The 22,112-nt window shown below is 41.3% G+C and overlaps 1 protein-coding gene across 4 annotated transcripts in view; it reads right to left on the bottom strand.

The window, feature by feature from the left end:
- Positions 1–313: 313 nt before the first annotated feature.
- Positions 314–22,112, bottom strand: part of MAP6 (microtubule associated protein 6) — a 164,968-nt gene continuing 143,169 nt past the window's right edge. For 3 of the 4 annotated variants that reach the window (XM_089677995.1, XM_089677991.1, XM_089677994.1), the window contains one exon: positions 314–551. In XM_089677995.1, coding sequence (XP_089534121.1) covers positions 528–551 — 24 coding nt within the window. In that variant the 3' untranslated portion in view covers positions 314–527. Of the gene's footprint in view, positions 620–22,112 lie in introns of all 4 variants that reach the window. The other variant, XM_089677992.1, reaches the window with a different exon arrangement.

Raw genomic sequence — 22,112 nt, 5'->3', positions numbered from 1 at the left:
CGGTGAGCGTAGGTCATTTTTTATTTTTCCTATAGTTCCAATTTAAAGTAAGTAGTGGCCCCAGAGGGGGCCTAATGCAGGGTGGAACAGGGGCATAGATTTTTTTTTAAAATGACATGTATTTCTTTAATCAGCATCTGACATTCCAATAGGACTGCTTGCGTAACTGATATCTTGAATTGTTGTTCCTTTAGACACAGTAATCGTGTAAGTCTCACACTTGTGGTTTCTCTGAAACCTTCCCCATTGCGCTCTTTCTGTGGTGACTACATTACCGCCATTCCTAGTAATTAACATCATTCACGCTTTTTTTTTTTTTTTTCATTTTTACTTTATTGCAGCATGACAGTGAATAATAGAAAGCAGCAGGAACATAGAAAACGGCATAATGTTCGTATAATTCCTAAACATTGAATCTCTCATGCAGACTATACTAGGGTCCCAATTGGCACTTCCAGAAGATCCGGGGTCCTCCCTAAAATCAAAAAGGTCAATTCCGATCTGCAGTCTGAGGCTCCAACTGTGAATCATTGATGGCTTTCACTGGATTTCTGAAAGTACAGAACATTGTCATTTCCAGTTGTCAGTTTTATTCATCCATTTTGTTTTTAAAGCAGAACTGTAGGAAAAGGGATAAATGCACAATTAAAATACAGATATGTGAAATGTCTTACCTGGAATTCTCTTTTGATCCAAACCCTCTATCCATGCTACTAGGATCGGGCCAGTGACCTCATTTTCCTCTTCCAGACTGGGTTCTGACCAGGGGTGGACTGACAACTCATGGGGCCCCGTGACAATAGGGGATCATGGGGCCCCTGTGTCCTTGCCCACACTCAAACCACTCCCAAAAAAAGACTATGAAAGGTACCAGAGGCATCTCATGGGGCCCCCTATTGACCCTGGGCCCTCGGGTATTGACTGAGTGTCCGAATGGTCAGTCCGCCCCTGGTCCTGAGAGACGGGATTAATTATCTAATAAAATTACTATGTTAAAGTATATGTAAACCCATAACTTATTTTTCAGCGTGTTTGGCATCAGGGGCGGAGTGACCATTTGGAAACTCGGGCACTGCCCAAGGGCCCGGGATCAGTAGGGGGCCCCATGAGATGCCCCTGGTACCTTTTTCATAGGCTTTTTTGAGTTTGGGCAAGGACACATGGGCCCCATGATCCCCTATTGCCCGGGACCCCATGAGTTGTCAGTCCGCCCCTGTTTGGCACTATACTGTATCTCACTATATAGACTCTAACCTCTCTAGCGGTCTGATTATGTCCATATTTCTGTGCTCAAAGCGGTACATTTTTTTGCATGGAAATATGTATTTTTTTTATTGTAGGGGTCACAAGACCATTAATAAAATTAAATAAAACGGTTTAGGGCAGTTTTGTTTTTCAACTAAGGGGTAAGCCAATAGACTAAAACATATATTCATTGACTTAAACCCAAAAACCCACAATTATAGTGACAAAATCAAGACCAAAAGAGATTACCCAAAAATAAAAAATATCAAATATATATAAAAAAACAAAAATAAAATAAAGTCCCAATATGCAAAGTGTCCAAATAATGTGTCCAAACAAAGATCAATTTCTTGATAGGAAGACGCATCCTACTCCACTGAAGAAGATGCAAATCAATCACAGGTGCTCTTCAAATACCTCAAAAAACAAAATCTCAACATAGTATATTACCTTTTAAATCCCAGAAATAAAGTGCCACACGTGTATCATGCAAAAAAAACACTCCAGTGTCACAGCACTCATGTGAAAAAAAAAAAAAAAAATTATAAATATCACTGCAAACTATATATAAAGTGCATAATTACCCTAAAACAAACAGATTCCAGCTTGTAATCAACCACATATGTACAGAGTGTCCTTAGATTGGTATCCTCTTGTTCCTCAGGACCTCATAAACAGACCAGGAATCAGTATGTGAATTATAATCATATATAATATTGTGCAGACAACGTCTGCTGTTGTCACTAATAGGAGAAGAGGCAGTATCTTATAAAAAAAAAAAATATAGCAATTGGTTTTTATATGCATAGCCTTGGAAAACTAAATATCATCCAGTTAGGGTTGAGAGCTCCTTTAACCTCCCTAGCGGTCTGATTATGTCCATATTTCTGTGCTCAAAGCGGTACATTTTTTTGCATGGAAATATGTAGTTTTTTTTATTGTAGGCCTGTAATTTTTAGGCATAACTCACTGAAATCTGTCCGTACAAGAGTCTTGTAAACATTTGATAACATTTTAAACATGAAATCATAAATTTTAATTTAAAAAATAATCATAAAAAATAATAATATAATAATAAATTTAATTCAATAATATAATCAAACCAAAAACACTGAAATTTGAAATATAGCGCCAAGTTCGCACATCACTGGGCAAAGTCACAGAATCGTTTTCAGTGTCTGATGAGGAATTTCCCCCACGAATCATTATCACTCAATTCTGCAAGTGGTTCTGATTTACTATCGCTGTTCTCTAGCCGGTCTAAAACTGCTTTTGACCTAAAGGGACGCTTTTTGGACGCCATGGACGTTTCTCAGTTTCCAGGCAGAAAGAACAGTAAAAATGCAGGCAGGGCACAGGACAAAGCACTCGGGACAAAATGTATGTGAAATGGTTTGATACAGGAATGTTTTACTATGTGATTTTAGTGTATTTAGTGAATGTCACTTTTTGACATTTTCAAATTTCCCGCCGTTCCGTCCCCCATACGTCCTGACGTTGCAGGGAACGGAACCCAGAAGACAGATTCCGGCATTGGCCGGAGGACATTGCCGGGGACACTGCTGGAGGGACATCGCGGGAGCGCAGGACAAGGTAAGAGAAGAAGAGATCCCGGAGCAACGCTGCAGGATATTCCCGAGTGTAGCTCGAGGTTACCGCTTGTGGTACTGAAACTTCACCCCGAGCTACACTCGAGAATACCGCCAGGGGGGTTAAGCAGATTTCTGTGACTCTTGCAAAGTTTCAAACCTGGAGATCCTGCCAGAAACAGCACTTCCTGTAGCAGGCTGACAACACTAAGCCATTGTCTCACAGTTAGCAGTAGTGTTGTCAGCCTGCTTTGGGTACGCCTTCAGTTGGCCATTGGACTGCCTAAAAGGTCTAATGCCAAACATGAAAATACACCAAAAATCGATGTAGAGTTTGCAAACACTTTAAATTCAAGAACATTTTTTTAATGAACACATGATTAGATTAAAGCAGTATTAAACCCAAAAGCAAACATTTATTATATTGCAATTTACCTATTCTTAGATGTGATAGATTCCTTAGTTTTCTTTTTTAGGTTACCTTTCCTTTATTTTTACCTCGTGATCTGGCTATTAAGTCTTTAGTTTTTCAACAGAACAAGCTGTCCTGCAGATGTAGCAGTTACAGGGTTGAGACAAACCATTTACCACTGACAGGGGTGCATACAATAATCTGCTTTTATTTATTCATGTACAATGTGTAAAACCTTTATCCCACAATAGAAAAAAACTGTTTGCAGTAACTGCTTATAAAGTGTGAGCAGGAGTCCAGTTTCAATTTGTTATTGTATTTAAATCCGCTAGTACATCTAACACTCTCCGTCCCCCAGACTGACAATGATGCTGTCCAAAGGTACCCCCTGTGCTCCTTCATGCAGAGTGGAGGCACCTTAATACAGAAGTCCATCCGTAACATTTCCTGGCTACTAAATATTCCACAGTCAACTGTTAGTGAGATTATAACAAAGTGGAAGCAACTGGGAACAACAGCAACTCAGCCACCAAGTGGTAGGCCATGTAACATGACAGAGCGGGATCTGCACAGTGCGCAAAAGTTGCCAACTGTCTGCAGAGTCAATAGCTAAAGACCTCCAAACTTCATGTGGCCTTCAGATTAGCACAACAACAGTGTGTAGAGAGCTTCATGGAATGGGTTTCCATGGCCGAGCAGCTGCATCCAAGCCTTACATCACCATGTGCAATGCAAAGCGTCGGATGCAGTGGTGTAAAGCACGCCGCCACTGGACTCTAGAGCAGTGGAGATGTGTTCTCTGGAGTGACCAATTACGCTGCTCTGTCTGGCAATCCGATGGACATGTCTGGGTTTGGTGGTTGCCAGGAGAACGGTACTTGCCTGACTGCATTGTGCAAAGTGTAACGTTTGGTGGAGGGGTGATTATAATGTGGGGTTGTTTTTCATGGGTTGGGCTTGGCCCCCTAGTTCCAGTGAAGGGAACTCTTAAGGTGTCAGCATACCAAGACATTTTGGACAATTTCATGCTCCCAACTTTGAGGGAGGAGTTTGGGGATGGCCCCTTCCTGTTCCAACATGACTGCGCACCAGTGCACAAAGCAAGGTCCATAAAGACATGGATGAGCGAGTTTGGGGTGGAGGAACTTGACTGGCCTGCAGAGTCCTGACCTCAACCTGATAGAACACCTTTGGGATGAATTAGAGCGGAGACTGTGAGCCAGGCCTCCTCCCCCGACATCAGTCCCTGACCTCACAAATGCGCTTCTGGAAGAATGGTCAAACCTTCCCATAGACACCCTCCTAAACCTTGTGGACGGCCTTCCCAGAAGAGGTGAAGCTGTTATAGCTGCAAAGGGCGGAGCCAACTCAATATTGAACCCTACGGACTAAGACTGGGATGCCATTAAAGTTCATGTGCGTGTAAAGGCAATACGTTTGGCAATATAGTGTGTATATATATGGATAGTTAATTTTTTTTCCTATTTTGTAAGATAAAAATATAAAACGATAGAAAGAAAGATAGATAGATAGATAGATAGATAGATAGATAGATAGATAGATAGATATAGAGATAGATAGATAGATAGAGAGATAGATAGATAGATAGATAGATAGATAGATAGATAGATAGATGATAGATAGATAGATAGATAGATAGATAGATAGATAGATAGATAGATAGATAGAGAGATAGATGATAGAAGATAGATAGATAGATAGATAGATAGATAGATAGATAGATAGATAGATGATAGATAGATAGATAGATAGATAGATAGATAGATAGAAGATAGATAGATAGATAGATAGATAGATAGATAGATAGATAGATAGATGATCGATGATAGATAGAGATAGATAGATAGATAGATAGAGAGATAGATGATAGATAGATAGATAGATAGATAGATAGATAGATAGATAGATAGATAGATAGATAGCAGATAGATAGATAGCAGGTATATAGATAGATAGATAGATAGATAGATAGATAGATAGATAGATAGATAGATAGCAGATAGATAGATAGATGATAGATAGATAGATAGATAGATAGATAGATGATAGATAGATAGATAGATAGATAGATAGATAGATAGATAGATAGATGATAGATAGATAGATAGATAGATAGATAGATAGATAGATAGATAGATACATTTATGCATGCATACATAAATATTGGCCCTAGGTGGACAATTGGACACTGTATGTTACTGGACCCAGATGTTGTAGTTCTCAGTCTACAACTTTCAGTTTCAAAAATAAAAAAAAGCCCCTTTCTCTGTTCCTAATAACGCTGCCTTTGATACATGTTCTCCTTTAAGGTGCAACACACCTCATTGATCCACAGATCCTTTCCTCCAAATGGTCCATGAGAGGTTGTCCTAATATTGAGAATTCATGCTGTAGCCTTATGCAATGCATACACACAGGATGATGAGGACTTGTCCTGGACACTTTAGGAGAAAGTTGTGTGGCCCCAGGCAGGGCATCACAGTGACAATCACTGTAATGGGGACAGAGGAAAGTAATGAAACAGACTGGCTGCCCTCAGGTATGCTTTTAAGAACAACTTATATCAAGGGTAAAGTTGTCCCTTAAAGTGAACCTGTGTCTGGACATTTCCCAATAAAGCATTTACATATCACTTTAATACTGAATAAGCAATAAATCACTTAAAAAAAAGCCACCATTCACCTCTGTAGCTATAGACATTGTGGAATACATATTAAAAAGGTACCACAGTAGATGAACTAAAATAATGTCTCCTCAACTTTTATTTTCTATGGTGGACAAATCTTAACAGTATCTTTAAGATTGAATTACTTCAAACTTGTGTATTAAAGTATTGCAACTAGAGAAATAGGAAATGTCTTGTTTTAAAGCTACTTTATGTCTAAGAATATGAAAATAATTTAATGTCCATATTCCCGGCATAGGTGCTTTGGGTACTGTAATTATTACTAACACTGAACCACACCCTAACACTTACACCACCCCTCCCCAAACCTTCAACCTAAGTCCTAGAATAAGCCTTTAACACATAGCCTCCTCTAACACATAACTGTGACGGGAGTGACTTTTGGGGGTGCGGGGACCCCTGTGTCAGCTCACCATGTTCCCTTCATTATGTTTAACCCACCCTGTGCTTGTTAAGGGGTACAGGGTGTGAATGTCCTAGTATTGTGTATTGGTGTGGGGATTGGGTTCCGTTACAATAACTCCTAACCTAACACCAAAGACCTTAACACCAACAATTGACTTAACCTTCCACCTAACATTTACCTAAAATGAACTCTCTAAGCCCTAAGTATATGTGAGCATTAAATCTAAAAGGTAAGGGCTGCTTGCTGTTGTCTCTTCTAAGTTGTTTATGAAATGCTTAAAAGTCATAAAATATCTGCTAATCCTTCAGGTCCCCTTATCAAAGAACATCTTCTTGCTTGTTACTGAGTCTGGAAGCCAAGGAAAGGGAGAGAAGAAAAGACCTTGTGGTCACGTGACCGTCAAAAAACGCATGAGGGTTGATTGTATGCATGTGTAGTTATGTGACTTTCAAAAAAAAATCTTTAAACCCTGAATAACCCCCTGCGCCTCAAAGTTAACAGTTTTTATTGAAAAAAAAACTAACAGCACCATTCTAATAGCACTGTAATTAATTGATTTGGATAGTGGGAACAGAGATGGATGCAGGAATAGAGAAATAAGAAGATCGATTATTATTATTATTATACAGTATTTATAATGCGCCAATGGTTCGCTCAGTGCTGTACATTACAATGGGAGACAGTACATGAGACGGTACAATAACAATACAATGCGATACACGAGGGGTTTGAGGGCCCTGCTCCTTGGAGCTTACAATCTAGGAGGGAGGGGATAGTGGTACAGGAGGAAATAGCTGTGGGGGATGGAGTGGTAGGAAGAGTGGAGGAGATCGGCAATTAGCAGGGGGCAGAGTAGACTTCCCTGAAGAGGTGGGTTTTTAGGGTGCGCCTAAAGGAGAGGAGAGTAGGTGATAGTCTGATGGATTGGGGTAGGGAGTTCCAGAGGATGGGTGATGCCCTAGAGAAGTCCTGAAGGCGGCCATGGGAAGAGGAGACCAGGGAACTAGAGAGGAGGTCTTGTGAGGAGCAGAGAGTGTGTTTTGGGTGGTATTTGGATATTAGGTCGGTGATGTCGTTTGGGGCAGTGTTATGGACAGCTTTGTATGTCAGTGTAAGCATTTTGAATTTGATCCATTGGGCAATCGGAAGCCAGTGGAGGGATTGGCAGAGGGGGGTGGCAGAAACGGAGCGGTTGGTAAGGTGCATGAGTCTGGCTGCCGTATTCAGAATCAACTGAAGTGGGGATAGCCAGCGGCGAGGGAGGCCAGTGAGGAGGGAGTTGCAGTAGTCGATAGATAGATAGATGATAGATAGATGATAGATAGATAGAGAGAGAGAGAGAGAGAGAGATTATAGATAGATAGATAGATAGATAGATAGATGATAGATAGATGATAGATAGATAGAGAGAGAGAGAGAGAGAGAGAGAGAGAGAGAGATTATAGATAGATAGATAGATAGATAGATGATAGATAGATGATAGATAGATAGATAATAGATAGATAGATAGATAGATAGATAGATAGATAGATAGATAATTATCTATCTATTATAATCACTGACCACCAATGCCATGTTATTCCTAAGAATTACAGGCCTACAATAAAAAAAACAATATATTTCATTGAAAATAATGTACCGATTTGAGCACAGAAATACTGACATAATCAGACCGCTAGGGAGGTTAATTAGTTATTATTTTTCATTTATGTATTAATTTGTCGTGAATAAAAAACTGCAATTTTTTTTTTATAAATTTATGTATGTGTTTTTTTTTTTAAATTTAAATGTCGTAAGGCAAGCCATAACAACAAAACCCAGGAACAAAAAAACCAAAATTGGGGGTGGAGACTTCTTTCTTTGTGGAAGGGCGCCAACTGAGTGACCAGTATGTCACGGGATGTAACGTGACGCAGGAGTCCCCTCCTTTGTCTTCCTCCTACCAATAATTCAAATCATGCCCCTTCACCATCCCTCCCTTTAACCCCTTTCTAGTCCTACGTCCCCAGTCATGATGCCTGCTGTGTTTCTAACACAGGGCATTGCTTGAAATCAGAAAGTCTCATCTTCATACTTATTCTGGGACAGAAACCTTATAAAATAGTGAAGTCAATATGACAGCCAGTCAACCTTCTTTTTTTCAGAAGGAGATCTGTAACAGCCTTCATAATGTAGGGTTTTGTTACGCAGGTCACATTCATTTCTATTTCTAAAATATTCTAATATATGCTATTTTCTCGTTGTTGATGCATAACAGATGTGCGTCTTTCATTTCCCATTATGAACCTTCAATTTGTTATGTGAATGTATAGCGATAATACTAAAGATGTTAGATACTTTATGGAAAATAGGTCATCAATGTCTATAAAAGTCTGAGATGATTACCATGATTGTGTCTTACAGGATTCAAAGTGAGAAGATGAAGATGAAGAAGGAATCTGAAAACATAGACATTTGGTTTAGAACCCTCAGATGAACCTGAACTGCTCGAGATTTGGGCTGTGAAACTTCTTGGTACTCTGGTTGTTAGAATGTATTTTCCACGGGTAGTATGAGTCAGAAGGTGCCACCTTTGCTTTACCTTCTGCTCACTGCAAAAAGGTCACCAGCTTAGTAAGAAAAAAAAAATACCAACTGGTTTCCTATTGATAACACTGGTAACAGATCCTATTTTACCAGCCAAGTAGGTCAAATATTTGCCAAGTAGCCCCTTACCCAAAGCTGTCATTGCAACTAGAAAATACTATGCAACTACATGCATACAAAATTCAGTGCCTGGGGCTTGATTAACCACTTCCCGTCCAGCCCATGTACATAAACGGCCGGACGGGAGCAGTGCAGGGTCGGGTGGCCGTTTATAAACGTCCTCCCACTTCCCTGCCTGTGCGCACTCCCTGGTAGCACGCTGCACCGCAATCTGGTGCCCGCTGTATCCTACGGACACAGTGGAACACTGATCGCTATACGGGACCTGTGTGAGGTCCCAATCATGTGATCACTGATTGGCCAATCAGTGATCACATGAATAGTAGTAAGCAAGATGTCACTTCTGACATCATTGCTTACTACTAGTGAAATTTGTGAATGATCACAGAGGTCACATGGTACAAAGCTATTCACAACAGCATTGTACCATGTGACAAATCACAGCTCTCACAGTATTTCTCAATGGCTGCAAGAATGCAGCCAGAGAGAAGGAGAAATGATTGCCTTTGCAGCCGTTATGGGTGTAAAAGCAATCAGTGTAAAAAAAGAAAAAAAAATCATCATCACCCCCCACAAGTAGTACAGTGTCACTATGGTGACACTGTACTGCTAGGGTGATAGTATGTTAAAAAAAAAAAAATAATATAAAAAAATTAAATATAAATGTAAAACATTTTTTTGAAAAATTATATTGTTTGGTTATAAACTAATTTGGGTTCTTTTTTTTTACTAAAAAGATAGCTGAATACATTTTGGCCAATATTTATGAAGAAAGATTATTTATTTGCAAAATTATATAAGAAAAACACTTTTTTTTCAAAATGTTTGGACTTTTTCATTTATATAGCAAAAAATAAAAATCCCAGTGGTGAATAAATACCACCATAATAAAGTTTTATCTGTCTCAAAAAATGCTAAAAAATTAATATGGGTACAGTGTTGCATGACCGCGCATTTGTTAAAGTGTAATAGCACTGAAAGCTGAAAATTGGCCTGGATAGGAAGGGGGGAATGTATCTGGACATGAAGTGGTTAAAGGGGCAAAATAAAGGCTAACAGGTGTTTTTGGTGGGCTAAGTTACTCAATGGCTTCCTATGTACCTTGGACAGACCAGATTGGTGTACCTCAGTATCATAGTTCCGCGTCCTTCATGAGAATGGCCCCTCACTGACTGCCAATGTCTGGAAAGGGGGGCTAACCTGCTGGCCAAAGTTACATATGACAAATATTGGAAAGCTTGGTTCTATTTAAATGAGTTCTCAACTACACCGGAATGTGCAGCCCTCATGCACTCGTACTCCCAGGAATGACTACAACATTCGAGGGTATCTGTAACGGAACCGGACCCCGTCTGCACTTGGGTATTTCCGTTTTAATACCGCTTCCCCGTCTGAACACCGACCATGGACACCACTGCACCACCATACAAGACTAGACGAGACCAGTCTTGAAATAAATCAGGAAATAGACTACTTTATTTTAACACAGATACAAGATATGTACACAGGGCGGGGCAATCCACACCCAGTAACAAGACACACATCAGCAGACAGTCCCATCAGGGGGAAGGGAGACAACCCCCCACTAAGTTAATACACAAACACATACATCCCATAATAATTTGCTCCCAAGCAAGACACACAATAGAACAATGGGATGCAACCACATGGCATTAAACAATTAACAAACAACCCAACCCAATATTAGAACATTTCACCCTGTACCCCAAACAGGCACAGGATGACTTACACATAATAGGAATATGGGGAGCTGTCTCCCCACCCTTCCAAAGTGAGCTGTGTTCCATGGGCCCCCCACCCAAAGTGACTCCCGTCACAGTATCAAAAAGTTTCGAGACTAGTTCTGTAACACGCCAACAGATGGCAGCACAAGGCTGCATGTAAAGTCACAGGGAGCAGCAAACTTCATAAGTCAGTGTGCCAAAAGACATCATCCTGTGTACATTGGGAGCTTTGCAATTGGTGCTATTCTGACCACAGGCGTGACCATGTCTGCTATTTCATCATGGACAGCAAGTTAGAACAAAGTGCAAATGTGAAATTCTGTGTGAGACTAGGCAAATCTCTGGATCTCTGCAATGTTGTCAAAATGGCAACCTTTGAGCTGGATCTCCATCTTAGAGGGCATTTTCGGGGGTTGAGCTCATGGAAGGTTTTCCTGATCTCTTGTCTTCTTTTAGTGATGTTCTTCCGCTCTTGAAGCGTGCATGCCACTCAAAACACCTTGAATGACTCATTGCAGCATTGCTGTAAACTTGATGAATCGTGTCAAACACCTCTCTGGCAGATTTGCCCAGTTCCACGCAGAATTTCATAGCACCAGTTGCACAGCTCCCGATGTACACAGGATGATGTCTTTTGGCACACTGACTTATGAAGTTTTCTGCTCCCTGTGACTTTACATGCAGCCTTGTGCTGCCATCTGTTGGCATGTTACAGAACTAGTCTCAAAACTTTTTGATACTGTGACGGGAGTCACTTTGGGTGGGGGGCCCATGGAACACAGCTCACTTTGGAAGGGTGGGGAGACCCCTGTTTCAGCTCCCCATATTCCTATTATGTGTAAGTCATCCTGTGCCTGTTAGGGGTACAGGGTGAAATGTCCTAATATTGGGTTGGGGGTTTGTTCATTGTTTAATGCCATGTGGTTGCATCCCATTGTTCTATTGTGTGTCTTGCTTGGGAGCAAATTATTATGGGATGTGTGTTTCCTAGTTATTGGAAATATGATCAAAGAGGTGGGGTTGAGAGATGCCTTCCCCTAATTCTTAGTCTCCCAGCTTTCTATTTTTTTACGACTTTCTTATTTCTATCTTATTAATTACCTTTTCCTCTAATAACCTTTAAAATATCTCTTACAGTGGTGAACATGATTTCATGAACAAACTCCACACCTGGCCTCCATTGCTCTGGACAGGCGACTTAGGCTTGCCATACACTATACAATTTTCTGCCCAATTTCCTTTAGATTTACCTTCAACTATGTAGTGCAAGAGCCTGCCTAATTGGATGCAATTGAAAGTGTTGTTAGTTTTGACCTCCTATTATATGGTTTTTGGTAAATCTAAACCAAAAATCTCAAGAAAATTTTATAATGTATGGCCAGCCTTAAACCTATTAGCTGGACAGTTGAGGAAAATCTAACAATGAATGTTGGTAACACTTGTATTCTATGTAATAAATTGAATTTACTTGAACCTATGTAACCTACCAAATGTGTAAGTTGAATTGTGTAATTATACCCACTGTATGAAATTTTGTATAAATAAAGAATGTTCAAAAACAGAGAAAAAAAAACCTAAAACACAAAAACTAATAAAATTAACTTTACCCTAAAACCAGTAAATTCTCTTATTAAATAAAAATGTGGATTTGTTTTCATTTAAAAAAAGCCCATTTCAAAGAAATTTAGTGAACAAAACTGAAAGTTTCCATTTTGCAAAATTTCTCCAATAGCAAAAATTGTAATTTTGTAACAAAATTAATTCACACTAATCACCTAGTGCTCACACATCTACATGTACAGTGGCCAGGTCTACGCAGGGTGCAAGATGGACAGCTACTATATACAACCTTTTGATCCGTGAACAGTTCTGTTTTGCAAAATGTTCCTTTTATAAAACTGAAGTTTAGTTAAAAATGTTTTCCTGGGATATCAGTTCCTTAACACTGGGAGGAAGGATCCTGTCATTTATCCGTCTCTCCTCCATTCACAGAACATGTTGCATTCTGTGAAAATAATTCAAGGACTTTTCTGAATGGAGGAGAAGACAGAAAGGGGCGGATGGCCGTCAGGACTCCTTCAATGCACTGAATTGTTAGAGCTGGGGAAGTTAACCCCTGCACTGCTGGAAGTTTGGTGTAATGAAGAAGATCTGTCATCACCGCAGGGAATATTTCTACACTAAAAAGAAATCAGCAGGATGTGGGGTGTAATTCATTGGAGCAAAACAATGTTGCTAACCTATATCCTAGAAAAAAAAAGCAACTAAATTTCAGCTTTAAAATTTTGGGGGGAATTTAAAAAAATGGGAGCAGTCAAATTCTGGTGCAGCTGTACATGGTAGCCAATCAGCTTCTACCTTCAGTTCATTTAAGCTTTGACAATTAAAACCGGAAGCTGATTGGTTTCTGTGCAAAGCTGCACTGTCCAGTTTTGGTAAATCTCCCCCTTTGTATGTATTACAATGGGAAACCAAATCTCCCAATGTAATCTGTGGGACTCAGATGCCAGTTTGACAGGATGGGCCTCTGGAGCACAGGGGACCCGGAATTCAGCTTTAATATGTGTTTTTACATGTATCTGTCTTTAGTTCAGAATAGGTAAAGGTGTTTTTTGTTTTTGTTACAGGTAAGATAAAAGTTTTATTGTAATCTTTGTCACCATATGGATATGTTTTCTCCTCTCATTTTAAAGTAGAACTACGTTACATCTGAGTGCCACAAACAAAAATGCCATAAACCTAATTTTTAATATTCAAAACAAACTCCTCCATCCATTTATGTCTCCATGTTTTATTTTTCTGAGAAATCATTTTGAAAAACACCTCCTGGCATTTCTGGCAGTAGCCATCTTGAGTAAGGGCAGATGATTCATGTAGCAGTTACTTCTTGGAATCCATCTGCCCTTAGCTCAGGCATTAGCTGAGCTGAGAACCCTCCCTCCTGAAAACTCCTAGGCATGGAAACCAGAAAGTAAATGAAGGAAAGCAAAAAAAAAAAAAAGGTTAAAACATCTAACTATGATATCATTTCCTATCTATTTATTCATGCTAGCAACATAAAGATTAGTAATAGTGGTGTACCAAAATGAAAATTCTGGTGCCGAAACCAAGAAGATGCAAAATGCAATTAGTTGAAAACCGAAATGCACAGTTTTTAAAAATGAATATATCTTTTTTGGAAATATAATACACTTTGATTAAAAAAACAAAAAAAACCCCACAAAATATACTATATATACTAATATACTAATATATAAAAATATAATTTTTTTGTAAAATATGAAAGAGGATGTTAAGGCGAGTAAATAGATACCCAACATGTCATGCTTTATAATTGCGCACGCTCGTGAAATGGCGTGAAACTGCTGTACTTTAAAAATCTCCATGGGTGATGCTTTAAATGTTTCTAAAGGTTAGCAGTGTAAAGTTACAGAGGAGATCTAATGCTAGAATTATTGCTCTTGCTCTGACGTTCGTGGTAATACCTCACGTGTGTGGTTAGAACACCGTTTACATATGTGGGCATGGTCTACCTATGCGTTCACCACTATGTGCGAACATGGGGGGACGGGGGCACTTAAACTTTTTTATTTTAAATTTATTTAATTTTTTTTGGGGGGGGGGGTTTGCACTGTCCCTTTAAAAAAATGTAATCGCTTTTATTCTTATCACAGGGAATGCATGCATCTCTTGTGATAGGAATAACTAGTGACAGGTCCTCTTTATGGAAAGATATGTGGTTAATAAGACCCCACATCTCTCCTCTTCAATGTAAAGCATTAGATCAAAAAAAGCATTGATCTAGTGCTTAAAAAAAAAATGGTCGGAACTTGAAGTGCCATCGCTCCGGTCCTCCAAGGGCATAGAGATGAGTGGAGGCCATCTTTCCTTCACTAATCTTTACGCCCAGTGCCAGGATCGTTTGTGGTTTTTCAGGTAAGGCTGAGAACTACCGAGCGGCAGCCTTGGCAGCGGCGGCCGGCGAGGTGCGGCTGCAGCGGACAGCGGCAGGGGTTTTTCGGGACCTGTATCGGTGCTTTTTTTCATATCGGCCAAAAGGGGTGAATATATATATAGGCCTTTTTTTATCAGAGAATAGGTGCAGGATTTCCCCCATTCTGAGTCACCCCTTGGTTCCATCCCCTACCCACCTCCCAGCTAGAGAATAGAGACCCAAGTATTAGTTATATGGAATTTGTTAATGATAACAAGAAAAGCAGTAACATAGATCCGCTGCAGCCAACAGCAATAGGCCCCCCCAACAGCAACAATGGACCCACACAACAAAATCCCACCCCAGCAACAATAGACTCCCATCAGCAACAACAGATCCCCCATCAGTAAACAACAATAGATCCCTCCCTCAACAGTAGATATCTTTTGGCAACAACTGACCTCCCAGCAACAACTGACTACCATGAAAAAATAGATCCCCTCCAGTGACAATAGATCCCCCAGCAGCCGGCACCAATAGACCTTCCAGACTCCCTTGACATTACAGACATTCAGTGCTATTCAGTGCGTTCCCCCATGTTACCGCTGAAAAAAAGCAGTATATATATATATATATATATATATATATATATATATATACTGTATATATATATATATATTTATTTATTTTTAATATATATTATATATATATATATATATATATATATATATATATTTTTTTTTTTTTTATGTAGTCCAAATTTTATTTAGTCCCCTGTAAAGTGGAACTTAGGCTGGCCATACATTATTCAATTTTCTTGAGAATTGTGCTTTAGATTTACCAAAACCCATATAATATGAGGTCAAACCTAAATAACACTTTCAGTTGTATCCAATTGGGCAGGCCCTTGCACTACATAGTTGAAGGTAAATCTAAAGGAAATTGGGCAGAAATTTGTAAGAAAATTGTATCGTGTAGGGCCAAGCCTTAAACTGGTAAAGGGATGGGCTGCAGTAGGAGACAATCAGGTGAGCTGCATTCAAATATACTTGAAAGTAACATTTTGATAGGAGGAAAGAGCAGTCTGCAGAGCCTATTAGCCTGCTGTTGCCCCTACAATGTCCAATCACAGGCTGAGGACGGGTAGGTGACCCAGCTGTATTACATAGCCACCCTAGCTGTCTGATTATGTCCATATTTCTGTGCTCAAAGCGGTACTTTTTTTGCATGGAAAAATGTATTTTTTATTGTAGGCCTGTAATTGTTAGGAATAACTCACTGAAATCTGTCCGAACAAGAGTCTAGTAAACATCCCGGGTATGATAAAAGTTGAAACACGAAATCATAACTTATAATTTAACAATTAATAATAAAAAAAATAATATAATAATAATAAATTTAATTCAATAATATAATCAAACCAAAAACACTGAAATTTGAAATATAGCGCCAAGTTTGTACATCACTGAGCAAAGTCGCAGAATCGTTTTCAGTGTCTGATGAGGAATTTCCCCCACGAATCATTATCACTCAATTCTGCAAGTGGTTCTGATTTACTATCGCTGTTCTCTAGCCGGTCTAAAACCGCTTTTGACCTAAAGGGACGCTTTTTGGACGCCATGGACGTTTCTCAGTTTCCAGGCAGAAAGAACAGTAAAAATGCAGGCAGGGCGCAGGACAAAGCACTCGGGACAAAATGTATGTGAAATGGTTTGATACAGGAATGTTATACTATGTGATTGTAGGGTATTTAGTGAATGACACTTTTACAACTTTCAAATTTCCCGCCATTCCATCCCCCGTATGTCCCGACGTCGCAGGGAACGAAACCCAGAAGACAGATGCAGGAGGGACATCGCAGGACAAGGTAAGTGCAGAAGAGATCCCGGAGCAATGCCGCATGGTATTCCTGAGTGTAGCTCGGGGTTACTGCTTGTGGTGCTGAAACTTTACCCCGAGCTACACTCAGGAATACCTCCAGGGAAGGTATTAACTGTAGTAGAGCAAAATCAGGACACCAACCTTACTGTCCTGTGTACCAGAACTGTTTTAAAGTCAGAAGTGGATAGAAAAAAAAACAAAAATCCTATTGCCAAGTAAAACAGCTCCCATTTATTCAAGTGTGGATTTTCCTGTTTGGCTTTCAAATTTACAGCAGCCTTTAATGTGATGTGTATACAATCGGCGAATGTGGTTTTGTTGCAGCGACACAGCGAGCTCTGTGGTGGATAATGCAGAAGTCAAAGCACATCTTCCCTTCCTTATTATGCACGGAGCCGGTTTAATGCAAGTGACCTACTTTCCCAGAAGGCTTTGCTGCTCGCCTGAGATGACCCCGAGTCCGTGAACAGCACTGAAATGATCGTACCCTTTATTCATATAGAACAGCTACATTAATGTCACAGCCTGATACAATACACAATGTCTAATATTTGGAGAACTCCTAATTAGTAGGATTACCTTTCATTAAATTATTATTTCAGGTACTTCTATAGCGCCATCAATTTACACAGCGCTTTACATATTTATTGTACATTCACATCAGTCCCTAACCCTCAAGGGGTGTACAATCTAAGGTCCCTAACTCACATTCATACATACACATATTAGGGCCAATTTAGACAGGAGCCAATTCACCTACCAGCATATCTTTGGAGTGTGGAAGGAAACCGGAGTACCCGGAGGAAACCCACGCAGACACAGGGAGAACATGCAAAGTCTAGGCAGGAGGTGCAATGGCTGGGATTTGAACCAACGACCCTAGTACTGCCAGGTGGAAGTGCTAAATGAGACCTTCAGGTTATTACTTATTATAGGTACTTATATAGCGCCGTCAATTTATGCAGCACTTTTACATATATATATAGTACATTCACATCAGTCCCTAACCCTCAAGGGGTGTACAATCTAAAGTCCCCAACTCACATCCATATATACTAGGACCAATTTAGACAGGAGCCAGTTAACCTTCCAGCATGTCTTTGGATGGTGGAAGGAAACCCACACAGGCACAGGGAGAACATGCAAACTTGAGGCAGGTGGTGCAGTGGTTGGGATTTGAACCAACAACCCAAGTACTGCCAGGTGGACGTGCTAACCATTTAGCCACTGTGCTGCCCCGAAGACCTGAAGATGAATTAAACCCCCAAACATTAGATATTAGAAAGAAGACACCCTAGAGCAGTGGTTCTCAACCTGTGGGTCGCAACCCCTTTGGGGGTTGAACGACCCTTTCAGAGGGGTCCCCTAAGACCATCAGAAAACACATATTTCCGATGTGTAAAAAGCAGCTACTGTGTAGAAAGCAGCTGCTGTGTTGAAAGCAGCTACTCTGTTAAAAGCAGCTACTGTGTTGAAAGCAGCAGTATTGGAGGCAAAACGACATTCATGAATTATAATTACTGGGTAAATAATTTTATAGTTGGTGGTCACCACAACATGAGGAACTGTATTAAGGGGTCACAGCATTAGGAAGGTTGAGAACCACTGCCCTGGAGAATAAAATGGTGGCAGTTCCAATTTTTATGTCACACCATAATTGCACAGTGCAAAATTTCTGTACAAATTGCACTAAAAAAGTTCATTTTAGGGCACACAAACACAACATGTTACCCACTGTGCTGCCTATTAAATTGCTGCTCAAGTGCAACAGCTCAGAAATACAGTATGTACAGGTAATGGAGAAAATAATAAACAGTTTCCAATCTATTGATATCAAGGACTGATCAAAGTCTAACCTCAGACACATTTTATATATTTCTTGAATGGAATGGGAAGAGTTAACCAGTTTCAGTGCACACATTAATAACCATTTTTGGGATAATATAAAAGACTGTACTCACACTGTCCTCTATGCTCCCTGCTGCTCCAGGCCTTGATCCCATCTGTGCCTCTCTGCAGAATGTATCCTCCTGAGCCAGCCCAAGTCCAGCCTAGAGGCCGCCCCCCCACAGACCTAAGGGGCCCCTCCCAGACTCTGACAGTCTCCTCAGCACTCCATCTTCCACCTGACTCCCCTGTCAGCCTGACTCTCCCTTATTCATAGGCCAGTCCACTACCTTACCAGGGCCTCCAAACCTTGGATTGGCCGGACCCCCATGAATATGCAGATTAGGCCCCCACCCTTTCCTTCTTACTGACTTCTGGAAGGTTCCATGCTCCTCTAGAGTCAGAAGGAGGTGATAGAGCCACAACCTGTTGAGTCAACCAGCTCACCTGCAGTAACCCGACCTTAATCACATGACTCACACAACTACACAATGATTTTACCTATAATATTCTACACTACTCTAGTAGCACTCTAGAGGGTGCTACATAAGGCAGGTGAGACATCAGGGGTCTTAAAGTCCCCCGACTTCTCATTAAAGAGAACCTAACCTTTTTGTCTCCTATGTGATATAAATAAAGATATAGTGAAAATAATAATAAAGTTAAACCCCCCAAAAATGTAAGCCTGCTCTGTATGCCCACACACATAAATGTGCCTCTCAGGGGCGTCTATGCATGGAAAGGTCACTTGCAATCCACATGTCACATATCGCCACTCACGCCAGAGTGAGAGCAACTATTATTCACAGTTATCTCTAAACTAATGACCTGTAGGGGCTTATAAAGCGACGCCTATGGAAAATATAGGGTGCCAAAATTCATTTTGCGAGTGTGTGCAAATTTAAAGCTTGGCATGTTGGGTATCTGTTTACTCGGCACAACCTCATCTTTTATGTTTTACCAAAAACACGGTAACATGGTGTGTTTGTGTGCCCTAAAATTAACTTTTTTTAGTGTAATTTGTACTGAAATTTTGCACTGTGCCAATATGGTGTGACATAAAAATTGGAACTGCCACCATTTTATTCTCTAGGATGTCTTCTTTCTAATATCTAATGTTTGGGGGGTTTTAATTAATCTTTAGGCCTACAGGGCAGCGCAGTGGCTAAATGGTTAGCACTTCTACCTGGCAACCCTAGTACTAGGGTCGTTGGTTCAAATCCCAACTATGGCACCACCTGCCTGGAGTTTGCATGTTTTCCCTGTGCCTGTGTGGGTTTCCTCCGGGCACTCCAGTTTCCTCCCACACTCCAAAGATATGCTGGTAGGTTAATTGGATCCTGTCTAGATTGGCCCTAGAATGAGTATGTATGAATGTAAGTTAGGGACCTTAGATTGTACGCCCCTTGAGGGTTAGGGACTGATGTGAATGTACTATATATGTAAATTTTTGGCGCTATATAAGTACCTGTAATAAATAAAAATTATTTTTTAAAAGTGTGGGCAAAAAACGCTAAAACATCTCTGGCAGCAAGAAGTTAAATGGCATTACAGGTTATCAATTTAGAGTTAACAACAATGGATGGCCCTAGAATTATTACTCTCACACCAGCGTTCACAGCAATACATAATTATTATTATTATACAGTATTTATATAGCGCCAGAAAGGTTTGCTCAGCGCTGTACATTATAGTGGGGGACAGTACATGAGACAATACAGTAACAAGCCAATACACGAGGGGTTCGAGGGCCCTGCTCTTTCGGGCTTACAATCTAGGAGGGAGGGGATGGTGGTACAGGAGGAATGGCTGTGGGGATGCAGTGGTAGGAGGAGTGCAGGAGATCGGCAGTTAGATGAGGGTGGAGTAGGCTTCCCTGAAGAGATGGGTTTTCAGGGTGCGCCTAAAGGTGAGGAGGGTAGGTGACAGTCTGATGGATTGGGGTAGTGAGTTCCAGAGGATGGGGGAAATCCTGGAGAAGTCCTGCAGTCGGGCGTGGGAGGTGGAGATCAGGGAGCTAGGAAGTAGGAGGTCTTGTGAGGAGCAATGATTACGGGTAGGGTCGTATTTGGGTATCAGGTCAGTGAGGTAGTTTGGGGCAGTGTTATGAATGGCTTTGTATGTCAATGTTAGTAGTTTGAATTTGATGCGTTGGGCAATCGGGAGCCAGTGAAGGGAATGACAGAGGGGGGTGGCAGAAGCGGAGCGGTTGGTAAGGTGGATGAGTCTGGCTGCTGAGTTCAGGATAGACTGAAGCGGGGATAGTCTGTGATGAGGTAGGACGGTGAGGAGGGAGTTGCAGTAGTCCAGGCATGAGATAATAAGGGAGTAAATGAGTTGTTTAGTAGTGTCTGGGGTTAGGAACGTACGTATTTTGGAGATGTTAGAGGTGGAGCCTGCATGAGCTTGCTAGCGATTGGACATGGGGTTGGAAGGACAGATTGGAATCTAGAGTGACACCTAGGACTTTGGCTTGCGGGGTGGGACTGATGGTGGCGTTTTTGGTCGTGATGGAGAGGGTGGGAGGCGCGGGCTGGGGGGAAAATTAGGAGCTCGGTTTTGGAAAGGTTCAATTTGAGGAAGTGGAGCGACATCCAGTGTTGTACAGCAGGTGGGTGGTACGAGCAGAGACTGAAGGGGTGAGTTGAGGGGTAGAGAGGTAAATTTGCATGTCATCGGCGTAGAGGTGATAATTGAAGCCATGGGAGTGTATCAGTTTGCCAAGGGAGGAGGTGTAGATGGAGAAGAGAAGGGGCCCGAGGACAGAACCTTGGGGGACCCCAACAGAGAGGGGGAGAGGGGTGGAGGTGGTAGCATTATAGGTAACGCTGAAGGAGTGTTGGGAGGGATAGGAGGAGAGCCAGGAGAGAGCGGAGTCTCTGATGCCGAGAGAGTGTAGTTTATCGAGAAGGAGGGGGTGGTCAACTGTGTTGAAGGCCGCGGAGAGGTCAAGTAGTAAAAGGACTGAGTAGTGGCCATTAGCTTTGGCGGTTAGCAGGTCATTAGTGATTTTGAGAAGGGCGGTTTCGGTGGAGTGTAGGGCGGTTTCAGTGGAGTGTAGGGGACGGAAGCCAGACTGTAGTGGATCAAGGAGGTTGTTGTCAGTGAGGTGGGAGCTTAGGCGATTGTAGATTAAGCGTTTAAGGAGCTTGGAAGTGAATGGCAGCAGGGAGATGGGTCTAAGGTTGTTCAGGTCAGTGGGGTCCAAGGAGGGTTTTTTGAGTATGGGGGTGATGTGCTCGTGGTTTAGGTGGGAGGGGAATGCGCCAGTAGAGAGGGAGAGATTGAAGATGTGGGTGAGGGAACGTAGGATGGGAGGGTGCCCGGAGGAGTTGTGTGGGGACAGGGTCAAGGGGGCAAGTGGTGAGGCGGGCTTCTGAGAAGACCTTGGTGACCTCCTCAGTGGTGGCAAGGCTGAAGGAGCGGAGTGTTGGGGGGTTATGGTGTGCGGGATGTTAAGGGTGGTGGGGCGCAGGGCGGTTGTGAGGTTAGAGGAGGGGAGAGTTGGAGGAGTTGTAGTGGGAGGGAGGCTAGGTGGGGAGGTAGGTGGAGCATTGGCAATGTTCTTACGGATTGCGTCGATCTTATTTTGGAAGTGAA

Source organism: Staurois parvus, unplaced genomic scaffold (genome assembly GCF_062004578.1).
Source record: "Staurois parvus isolate SC_StPar_1 unplaced genomic scaffold, SC_StPar_1.0 ptg000196l, whole genome shotgun sequence".
Classification (NCBI taxonomy): Eukaryota; Metazoa; Chordata; class Amphibia; order Anura; family Ranidae; genus Staurois; species Staurois parvus.
The sequence above is the reverse complement of the archived record's forward strand: the minus strand, read 5'-3'. Positions and strand labels throughout refer to the sequence as shown.